Consider the following 12,396-nt stretch of genomic DNA (forward strand, 5'->3'; position numbering starts at 1 on the left):
AATAATATTCCCAGGATCACACAGCCAGTGAATGGGAGAGCAGAGGTCTGAATCTACACAGAGCCTGTACTCTTAGCTATTTAATTGCTTTACTTGAAAATGATTTGGGATAAAAAAATAATTAACAATACATTTTTCTTATGCTTTTAGGAAGTTCAGAAGTGAAAGGATTTGTGCTGCACTTTAATCTAAAATCTCTATTACTCAATTTGTTTATGTACTCACTTTTTAAATTCCATACAAGTACTTTAAATTAATTTTCCAGTTATTTCTGGTTAATAATTTTCTGCCCTTAATTCAAATAAAGAATAATAAAAAAAGATGAAGTATTACACGTTTTCAGAGACTAGTCTTAGCTTTGTCATGAAGTTACTGTGTGAATTTGGTGTAGGCCCGTTTCCTCATGTTTACTCGCGTTCCTTTTTAACTAGAACAGCTCAGCGTATGTAAAGTGTCATTCTGCGAACTTGTAAGAGATACTGCCTGTTGAATTGCAGATGGCTGGGGCAGGTTGCCAAGGGGCTTGTTTCTCCATCCTGGCTTTAATGGCTGCAGCTCCAGCTCCCCCTTGCACGCCTTGGCTATTCACCAGTGTAAGATGTCACAGAGACATGCTTGAGTTGGCCAGGACCCAGGATGATATTTAGAAAGGAGAAAATAAAAGCTTAAGGATGATCAAGTTCTCTTAAGTAATACTAAACAAAAGCATACTATGTTCCTTCTAATTTCCTCTCAAAGCACTTCCCACGTTTGTGAAGAGAATGACAAGATGAATATGTCAGCCTGTCATATTTCCTGATGTGATATGTGGGCTGGTGGCTCATTACAAAACAACCCATTTTACAGTACTCATAAGTTTCGGTACCAAGCCTTGTAAGCAGCAAGAGGCCTGCTATATGGGACCCAAATACATTAGTGTCCTGAAATTACAGTGATACTCTTATTTTAAAGTATTCAGGAGTAAAAGTAAATGGTGGCAAGTTATCAATCATCGTATGTATGCAATAACCTATTTTTTAGGGAAAATAAGATGTGACCATTACCAAAAAAAAATCTATTTTTAAAAAGTATAATCACTTCTTTTCAGTTTGCCATGAAAAAACACAGAGACAAAAATGATTAATACAGTATTTTGTAACTTTCCACCCAAAACAGGGTGGTGTGTTTCCCCAAGTTACTTATTTGTATGTTTAAAATTACTTACAGAGAACCTGCCAACTGTAAGGAATTGAAGGGACAAATTCTCAATCTCTGTTATAAGATTAAAAAAAAATTTAGAAGCCTATGGAACTTCTGCAATTTCATTTATAAAGTCTCCAAGAATTAGTCACTTTAGTAACAACTGAGGTTGCGTTAAATGCTGAATTTTTATTAAACAAAATTGAAAACTGATTTGTTAGTTGTTTCTCTAAGAATTTCAATTTCTGCCTCTAGCCCTCTCCTCCCCTTTGCAGTACAACCATGCCTTCAAATAGCATTCTTTAAACGGAGGCTTTACGGCTTTGGAGGAATAAGCTGATTTCACAGCCAGTTTTGCCACTGCGGTGGAAAACAGAGTGCACATGCAAGCCAGCTGAAGTCATACAAACTGCGCGGATTAGGGCTGTGGGGGCCTTCACAACTGCTGTCAAATTGCAATTGGAAACAGCTTTTCCAAAGTACAGCACGAGAAATCAGGGATTCCTGTCCACAGCTTCCCAACACAGTGGGTTTCTAATCAGGCTTGGCATGACCCATTAGAGATAAGAAATAGGAAAATCACAATGAAACCAAACAAAGGTACTTCTGCTCTCCAAGTTTCATTTTCCCTGGATCCATTTCCAGCCTGTAATTATTGCCTCTCATTGGGTAATAAGGGAACAGTTTCTGCGTGGGGACAGGAGCTGCTGGAAGGCTGGGCCCAGTGGAATTACAGGCTCTGTTCAGGGACCTTCCTCCATGTCAACCACTGGATGTGCAAATTGTCTAACTGCTCAAATTCTTAAACTTATGTCAGTTGCTTCAACATTATCAGTCACTGAGAGATAAGATAACTTTTCCAGAGACTACAGAAAAACATTTAGAATTTTAATAAACTAGAACCATTCAGTGGAACTTTTTTTCTTGGCACTCCAACTTTAACGGGGAAAGTCAGCTCTCGAGAAAACAAGCTCACATCAATGAATCAGTTAAAAAAACAAACTTTCAAGGTTTTTTTTTTCAAGATTAATCCAGATGTAACCCAATTTCCCATACCTCTTTCTTGAACTAGAAGCTATGAGAAGGGGGAAAACCCTGAGGTCAATTATTAATATTGCGATGTCCATTTCACTGTCAACTCTTCAATGATCTTTGAGACATATTTACTAAATCAGAAAAGGAATTAAAGCGTTGATAAAATAAGTTTATCAAACTAATTTCCAGCATATTGTTACATAAAAGTCACTTAATCTGTTGATACAATACTATGCTATACACGAATAGTGACACCCAAAAGTGGTCCAGTTGTAACTTTGAACTTGAAGGATCCTTAATTTAAAGCTCCCGTAGATGTATGATTTCAAGACAAAGAAGGAGTGTGATCAGATTTTTTTTATTTGCCTCAAGGGTTCGAGTAAAAAAAATCCATCACTCAGTAAAACTTTTCCTGGTCTCTCTCTTTTTTTTTTTTTTGAGACAGAGTCTCGCTTGTTGCCCAGGCTAGAGTGAGTGCCGTGGCGTCAGGCTAGCTCACAGCAACCTCAAACTCCTGGGCTCAAGCAATCCTGCTGCCTCAGCCTCCCGAGTAGCTGGGACTACAGGCATGCGCCACCATGCCCGGCTAATTTTTTTATATATATATTAGTTGGCCAATTAATTTCTTTCTGTTTATAGTAGAGACGGGGTCTCGCTCTTGCTCAGGCTGGTTTCGAACTCCTGACCTCGAGCAATCCGCCCGCCTCAGCCTCCCAGAGTGCTAGGATTACAGGCGTGAGCCACCGCGCCCGGCTTTTTTTTTTTTTTTTTTTTTTTTTGAGACAGAGTCTTGCCTGGGTTAGAGTGCTGTGGCTTCAGCCTAGCTCACAGCAACATCAAATCCTGGGCTCAAGTGATCCTCCTGCCTCAGCCTCCTGGGTAGCTGGGACTATAGGCATGTGCCACCACGCCTGGCTAATTTTTCTATTTTTAGTAGAGCTGAGGTCTCGCTCTTCCTCAGGCTGGTCTCAAACTCCTGAGCTCAAGCAATCCTCCTGCCTTGGCCTCCCAGAGTGCTAGGATTACAGGCGTGAGCCACCACACCTGGCCTTCCCTGGTCTCTTGAATCAACTTTTCTTTTACCTTTTCTTCCACAGCAAGTTCCTGGGACCTCTAGCACAGAACATTCTCTGTGTTATAGCTCATTGCTAGTGGGTGAGATATTCCCTACTAGATGGTGGGCTGTTTCCCTAAAGTCAGTGACTGTGTCCTACTCATTGCCGTGTCCCTTTTCTCACCATGTTCTGGAATTAAAGCACAGAACTGAATTCAAAACAAAAAACAAAACAAAAACCCTATATTATTTAAAAAGTATTACTAATTTGTTATTATTTGGGGAAGATGTTTTCAGAAACAAAGGATAGCCAAGTGATGGACAATATTTTAGAGAGTAGGAGCAAGAGGAAAAGTAAACATAACGCTCTGAAATATTGCTCAACTATTGTTATAAAGCTTGCTGCAAACTAGAGCAAATTTTGATTCATTAGGGGATTCTTTAAAAGCAGCAATTTTTGGATTAAAAAATTTCAAAATAACACATCTTCTAATAAAAGCAATTTCTTAAAAGCAATTAGAGACCTATTTATGAAAAATCTAGCTCTATTTTAGAGACACTTTTATGAATAATAATCACATTTAAAAAAAAAGAATTCTGGTTAAAACTATAAGTAAACTTGAACATTCCACTGTCTGGCCATCACCTTAAATCAGGCAATGAAGTTCACTTGTTAAGAGCAATAATATTTGGACAGCCCTTACCTTCGTGAATATACATCTTTTGAGCATCTTCAGGATGTAGTAACCCCAGTAAACGTGAAGGATCTGCAAGATGATGAGCTGGAGGTTGAGGAAGATGTACGAAAAGAATGGCTCGAGGTAATGCAGGGGCAGAATGAGCGTGCAGTATAAAATCCTGGCAAACCAAACAGGAGAATCTCGTTATAGCTGAAGCACCTGTGAATTTTCAGTGAGAAAACAAATACTTTCTCTCCCAAGACATACATTTATTTCATCTAACAAAGTCCAGGAAATTCTTAAGAGAAAAGATATGATAATATTACCTTTATCATCATTTTGGCAAGCAACAAAAAAAGTACAATCTGTTTTGTGGGAGAAAAGTTAAAACAAATGGTATTTTTATTGCCCACTGTTTAAGCTAGAATGTTTCTGTACTTCACTTTCCTCTTTGCAAACAGAAGATTGTACTTACTTTGTGTGTCTGGGGGTGGGGGAGTAGAGGGTATTGAAGAACAAATGAGGTAAGGCATATTTACATGGGGTTATTCTTTGCTTTATGATATATTCTCATTTATTTGGCATCAAAGGTGAATGGAGAATTCTACAAAAGGAAATTTTCCAAATAAAAGAAGCTTTTAACAAAGCAAAAAAATCCATGACTACTTCCACTTCTACTTCCTGAAGTAAACTGAACGCTTCATGAATCTCATAAATAGATTTCTGGGCACAATTTGCACGGACCCTGGTGACCCACAATGCACAGTGTCTTCAGACGTTCTTACAGTATGAAGGGCTATTTGTTCCTTTCCCAAACTTCCTACACTACTATGATTTTAGAGTTCTTTGATACGTGTGTTTGTATTACTTTAGTGATAAGAAAGTTGTTTATGTAAAATTGGGAAAATAAAAAAAAATTATCCATAATACCATCACTGTAAACAAATAATATTGTAATTTTTGTGTATTATCTTCCAATTTTTTCCTATATGGATATATTTTAATTTTATTTTTTAAAATTCACATGTAGTAAAATTTATTGTTCTTTGGTAGACAGTTCAATGCATTATAATACATGTACAGGCTTGTGTATACACCACTGCAATTAGGATACAGAACAGTTCATCAGGCCAAAAACGAAAACCGGAGCTTTCCCTTTATAGTCACACCTTCCCAACATTTGGCAACCACTTATCTGCTCTCTATAGTTTGTCTTTTCAAGAACATAGAAGTGGAAGAACGCAGTATGTGAGCTTTTGTGTCTGCCTTCTTTTACTCAGTGTAATGTTTATACGATTCGTGCAAGTTGTGATTAGCAGTAGCATGTTCCTTTTTATTACTGAGTAGTATTTCATTGGATGGATGTACCACAGTGTGTCTTTTTTACCACTGATGAGCATTTGGGCTATTTCCAGTTTTTGACAATTTTGAGTAGGACTGCTATAAATATTCATGCACATGTTTCTCTGTGAACAGAAGTTTTCATTTCTCAAAGTTAAGTAAGAGTGAAATTATTGTGTAACGTGGGTAAGTATGTTTAATTTTGTAAGAAATGGAAAAACTGTTTTTCAGAGTGGCTGCTTTGCATTCCTACCAGCAAAGCATGAGAATGTCTGTTGTTCTACATCCCCATCAGCACTGGGTATTGTCTTACAGAGATTTTTGCCACCACAGTAAAATAGCATAGGGTTTTATGTTCAATTCCATCTAGCTTTACTTTTTAAAAAATGTTTTATTTTTAATTATGGGTACATAATAATTGTATATCTTTATAGAGTACATGTGATGTTTTGATGCAGTCATATAGTTTTTGATATTTAGGATTTATGGGTCTATTTTTCCATTTAGCTTTAAATGAAAGACATTTTACACTGTTTAAACAGCTTGGTGTATATAGTCTCTCATAAATTAAAGATTATTTCTTTGGAAGTGTATATTCCTAAATGTGAGATTACTGTTTCAAGGTGTACATTAGAGGTATATAAATTCAAGGTGTGTATTAAAAGGTATTAAGGCATTGCCAAATTATTTTCCAAAATTACAACAATTTATAAGGCCACCAGCAATTGATGAAAGAAATGTTTCATGGAACCCCCAACTAGTATAGAATAAGTTTAAAATCTGCTAATTTAAAAGACAAAGCACTTTCAATTTGGATTATTTGTAAGGCTTTGACTACTTATGTCTGCTTAGTAGCTCTATTTCCTCTTTTGTGAGTTATCAGTTCAAGTTCTTTGCTTGACAAACAATTATATGAACTCCATATAATAAGGATATTAGCCATTTATTCATTTTATTCATACAATTATCTCTCAAGTTTACTTTCCAATTTAAAAATGTAAGAAATTTATTGCTTTTTAGAAACTTAGGAATTATTTTTAAAAAATATAAAGAGATTAAGGAAAAACATAAGGAGGTTAACTTCACAGGAAGCCCAGAATATTCTGGTGAACATAACTCAAGAAATCTCTCTTAAAACACCTTCTTTAAGGCGCCCTTTTTGCCTCCCCCATCACCACATGATCACATGCTACAGGGACCACTCTATACGTGCGATTTTAACATCAATAGTATATTACGTTATCCAGACAAATTGGATATGGATTTTAAAAAATTAAAAAATAATAATATGTTACAAAGAGCTTTCCATGTCAATGAATGCAGCTATATATCGGGGAGTCAGCAAACTTTGAAAAGGGAAAGATAAATATGTCAGGCCTCTCGGCTATTTGGTCTCTGCTGCAACTGCTCAATTCTGCCATTGTAGTATGAAAGCAACCATATGGCAGCTAGCATTACATAAACTAATTCATGTGTAGAAAATACATACATAAATGGGTATGGCTGTGCTCCAGTAAAACTTTATCAACAAAACCAGGAGTAGGCTGAATTTGGCCTGAAAGCCAGAGTACACCAACCTGCACTATACGCTATCTTATGTAATGGCTGCACAGAAATCCATTTTATAGTTACATAATAATTTAAGACCTTATTGATAGACATTTAAATCCTTCCCAAATTTTCATGATATTAGAAAGAACACTGTGAGAATTATTTGTAAAAACATTTTGGTATAATTGTTTGATTATCGCCTTAGAATAGCTAAAATCCTGAATCAAAGAGTAGACTCATTTTACATTTTGGAATATGCTGCTAGACTGCTTTCTAGCAAGACTGTGTGTACCAATTATATTCTTACACCCAATATGTGAGAGTACCTCCTTCCTCCTTGACCAACATTATATACTGTTAGTATCTACTTAAAATAATATAGCACTATTTATATTTACATTTTTATTTCATGTGAAGTGACTATATATTTTATACATATATTTATATATTTTATTTCTCATCTTATTTGGTTACTTATATATTTTTTGAACTGCTTCTTCATGGTATTTGTCCATTTTTCTATTAGAGCATTTACTTATTCTGTTGATTCATAAGTGCTCTTTACATATTAAGGATATCAGCACTATCTAATTATGTTAAATATCTTTACATTGTCCAATATTTTCTTTCAACTTGGTTTATGATTTTTTGGCAAACTAATTTTCAAAATAGTTTTGTAATCAGATCTATCAATTCTTTCTTTTGTATCTAGCTTACATATTATGTTTTAAAAGACCTTTTTCATCTCTATCAGTATAAAACATATTTGCTCATATTTTCTTAAAATCTTGGCTTTACTACTCACAAGGCTATGTAACCTTGTATCATTTCTGTGTGCATTTTTTCATGAGCAAAATGGAAGCAAAGAGTACCTACCTTATTCATTTAATAAACCTTTGCTGAACACCTACCAAAGTGCAACCTGGCACTTGGTAGTAGCCAGGAATGTAACAATGAATGAAAGAGATGAAAACCCCTGAACTAGTAGGGCTTACATTCTGGTACCAATATTGATAGAGTTATTAATGGGAATTAAAGAAAATAATATATGTAAAGCTTATTTGCTACTCTGGGTTTCTGGGTCCATAGGTAATTTTGTGACTTGTTCTATACTCTCTCTGCCTAGAATGTACTTCTCCTTTTCAGCTGAACTTCTTTTCATCCATAAAGCATGGGCCCCTTTACTATGAAAATCTCCATGCTATTCTGGTCACCCCTGAATGTATCTAACTTTGGCACCATAATCTGCTGTCGCCAGTGTATATACTTACACGTGTGCTGGGGGAAAGAAAAGGAATAACAAAGTTAATAAACAAAATGCTAACTGGTAAAGGGTATATACAGGAGTTCTCTGTAATATATTTACAACTTTTCTGTAAGTTTGAAATTATTTCTAAACAAATGAATTCGTGAATGAAGTAGTTGGATTAAATTATTAATAAGATCCCTTATTCTAGGATTCTAGAAAGATGGGGTCTCACTCTGTCACCCAGGCTGAAATGCAGTGGCACAATCACGGCTCCCTGCAGCCTCAAACTCCTGGCTTCAAGTTATCCCCCCACCTTATCCCTCCTAAGTCACTGAGACTACAGACGTGAGCCATCGCACCTGGCTGTGGCTGTCCTTCATAAACTTAGAGACAACTAAAGAAGGCACCAAATGCATGGGTGTGAGGGGAGACCTCTGAGGTCTCCCTAGTGAATGAGACGGAGAATGCATTGTCTCTTCCTCAGTTGTGTAACTGGAAAGTCTAGTTCCAAGATATCGCATCTGCAGTGGTGGCCCAAGGGAGTGTGGCCTGGCTTCAGCAGAGCCTTTCTCACATTGCACAAGCCCCTCTGACATTGCACAAGCCCCTCTTTCCTTTGCTGTCCAAGCAAAGGACACTAGCTGACATGGACCATCAGAATCCTGCTCTGCCCTCTGCTCATCACTCAAGACTAAGGCTCTCGAACTTCAGAGGAAAGGAAGGGTTGGTCCACTGTGTCCTCATCCTTGGTTCTCACTGATGAATGTCAGCTAAGAGCACTGTTGGATGCTTTCAGCTTTCTCCTTTCTTTATTTTTTAAACTTTCCTTTCTCTGCTAGCCATTCCAAGTATTTGTACAATCTCATCACCCATAACATTTCCTTTCATGTGTGGGTTTCCCAGGGTACCATTTTTCCATACTAGTGATGGATGGATCTTCAAAAGCTGAAACTTGAAGTCCAGTGAACCAATGGTGAAGGGAAAAGAGTTACCCAAGCATATGTGCCCTTGGAGGTAAGGAAGCTAGGTATCTGAACATTATTCAGAGTTGCAAATGTTTTTTTTTTTTCTTTTTGGAACATCTGAGAAACACAGGCAATGTTAATAGTCTTGTAACTATATGAATAAGGGGGGTAGATATGAAGATCTCTTCTCCGGTGCCCCCATACTACTGGAGGATAGGCACTGTGTCTCATTCCCCCTGTACTCTTTACATCTAGTTGTGATGGGTCCAAGAAATGAAGCAACAAGCTGCACTGCCACCTACAAACTCAGCTGCAACAGACACTGAACCTGCAGGTTGCAAAGTCAGCAAAGTAGAGTGTTCCATCCCTTTAGATCAACCAGCCTACACAGGGTCATTATCTGCTCTTGTTACTTGTGGAGAAAAACTGTCAGCAGTTAGGGGAATAGTTTACCTGACCTTAGAAAGGTCTTTCTAGCCTTTCTGATTCTCTGGGGGTATTTGGATAATGTTCAAATAGATAGATACATTCAATAATTCAAAAATATAGAAATCATTTAAAAAAAAATAGTTGGGAACACAATGTGAAAAAGGTAAGGCTTCAATTTAAATGGTTTTGGATAAAAATGCAAACAAATGGGATCACCAGGAAATTAAATTAAGGCAGTCTGACTAACACCAATTTGAATTTCGCCAATTTTGGTGAAATGATGTTTAGAAAACCAATGTTGCTAACTCTTGCTGAGACTGACTGAGAATCAGCAAACTAGATTCCCAGACATGGCAAGAGGAAAGGAGAGGAGGGGACACAGTCGCAGGAACACAAAAGTGGGGCTCATCAGGGAAGTAAACATGCTTGAGGCTGGGGGACACGAAAGAAAAATCAGAAAAAGGGAAAGACAAGTGTAACAAGTAAGCTGCAGTTCTTTTTCTCAAGGGTTCCAGACAAATCTCAGATGGGCATAACCCTAGTTAGCTTTCTTCCCACCCTACCCTATATCTCACCACAAAATGTGCAACAAAAGCAGTTGGAAAGAAAAACAGAGCAGCTAGATTGCAAACTACCTCCCATAGCATCTCTAAAATGTCTGAATCTTGACATAGATCAGCTGAGTTGCTTTTCAGTGGCATCTATTATATGCACATTGCTTGGTCCATATTAAAAGCCCAACAAATTGAGACAGAATAAAATACCCATGAAAAATGAATCCACAGAGTTCCAGGTTTTAGACAGATGGTTGGGGCCAGGCTAACAACAAGGAACCACATTTTCCTCTATGGCACCACCGAGATGATCCTGTAATAAGCTCGAGTTGCTGGGAAGGCTATTTACGCCAGAGCAACTGGGAGAAGCAGCCTCTGTGATGTGCTGCAGCGTTACAATCCAGTTTCTTTCAAAGACCACTGGAAGCTGATTTCCCAAACTTCCAATGGCTTGATGAGGTTTCTCTCAACCTTCTAAGGAATGAGAATTAGTCAATGACAGTACAGAAATATTTTTACCAGGAAAAATTTTTTTTCAAAAAAATTTTGTAAATTAAATTAAATTAATTTGCAAGAAATTTGCCAGGAATGAATATTAGTTTGTTTATTCGCAATCTGAGGCCCTGAAAGTGGCAAACAGTGGTACTTGCTGCCCTCTGCAGTAGGCTGGTGAATTCAGTATCAAGATCAAGAAAATGCCAAAAGCATGCAACCGTGCTGGAATCCAGAAATGCTGGCAAGAGAATGAATTCTTAAATCTAGGATTTTAAAGTCAAGAGAGTGTGGGAAAATAGCACACCCCTTCCACAATCACTCATCCCCACCAGAGTGTTCAATCTTGAGTGAGTAGGTTTGCTTGTTTATTTTGCGAAATCATGGGAAAGTCTGAGGTGAGTGTTCCCCATTGCTCAACCAAAAGTCAACCAGAGCAACAATGCTGTGTCAGCTTCTCAGAGAGTTCCCTGAGCTGAGAGCTTCCATGGCATGTGTTCTTAAAATATGTCTGGAAATTCTTTGAAACTGGCCCTATCAATAAATGAAGTCTAGTCATCCTTCCCTTGAATATGAGCCAGCCTCAGTGACCTTGTTCCAATGAAGCATATGAGGTTGGACAGGTGACATGATGTGACTTCTGAGGCTGGTAATAAAAGCAGATGCAGCCTCCCTCTAGCTCCCTCTTGAGACGCTCACCCTTGAAATGCCACAGCCATGCTAGGAGGCCACGGTCTTTACTATGTACCAGGCACTATTCTAAACTATTGTATGTGTATTACCTCAATTAAGCCTCATGACAACCCTTATTTCCATTTTACAGATGAGACAACTGAGGCACAGAAAGGTGATCTAACCTGTCCAAGATCAGGATTTAAGTGTGGAGCTAGGACTCGAGGGGCCATCTATAGATGTTCAAGCTGATAGCTGCATCTGAGGTCCCAGCCAACAATCCACATCAACCAGCTGATTTTATATGTATTACTTCAACCATGTGATTCAGGAAGGCTTCAAGAAAATTCCAACTCTAGCCACTATTTGACTGCCCAGCCACCATCTACATGAGACACTCCAAATTAATGCTATCCAGCCAAGGCCAATCAACTTCCAGGGGCATGAGAGATAATAATAATAATAATCAATAGATGTTGTTTTAAGGCAGAGGTCTGCAAAGTATGGTCTTCAAAATCTGGCCTGTAACATGTTTTTGTACAGCCCAGGAGCTAAGTATGGCTTAGTACATTTTTAAAGAATTATAAAACAAAACAAAACAAAGAGAAATATGTAACAAAGACCACATGTAGCCCTCAAAGCCTAAAATATTTATTCTCTGGCTCTTTACAAAAAACCTTTGCCTACTACTGTCTCAAGCCACTAAGTGTTCAGACGGTTTGTTATGCTGGAACATGTGGTATCCTAGGGACACAGTAAGAGGGATTAAGGGGCAAATGCTGGATTTACAGTGCCACAAAAGTCACACTGAAAAGCTACATCCAACTGTTATTTGCAAGTCAGTACTTATCCTGTCAATAACTGATATCACACAGTGTTACAATTTCATAACCATACCTGTTCAGTCAAAGCAACAGTGATGGTATTAGTAATATGATTGATCAACCAAGCAAAGTATCTGAAACATGTACCTTAGATTTGATTCTAGATTAAACTCCACATTCTGAGATACTCATTAATAATTTTAATAATAATATTAATATACAGCATTTACTGAATCTATATAATGTACCAGATATTATTCCAAACTATTTTATATGTATTATCTCAATGAATAAATTACCTCAGTTACCTGAGTTAATGCTCAGTGTCTGGGATTTAAGTAATGGCTATAATTATTGCAACATAGAACATT

At 37.5% G+C, this 12,396-nt stretch overlaps 1 protein-coding gene across 1 annotated transcript in view; it reads right to left on the reverse strand.

The window, feature by feature from the left end:
- Nucleotides 1–12,396, reverse strand: part of CERS3 (ceramide synthase 3) — a 98,643-nt gene that overhangs the window by 22,148 nt on the left and 64,099 nt on the right. The window contains exon 10 of the mRNA XM_076004812.1: nt 3,973–4,126. Coding sequence (XP_075860927.1) covers nt 3,973–4,126 — 154 coding nt within the window. The remainder of the gene's footprint in view (nt 1–3,972; nt 4,127–12,396) is intronic.

Source organism: Microcebus murinus, chromosome 7 (genome assembly GCF_040939455.1).
Source record: "Microcebus murinus isolate Inina chromosome 7, M.murinus_Inina_mat1.0, whole genome shotgun sequence".
Taxonomy (NCBI): Eukaryota; Metazoa; Chordata; class Mammalia; order Primates; family Cheirogaleidae; genus Microcebus; species Microcebus murinus.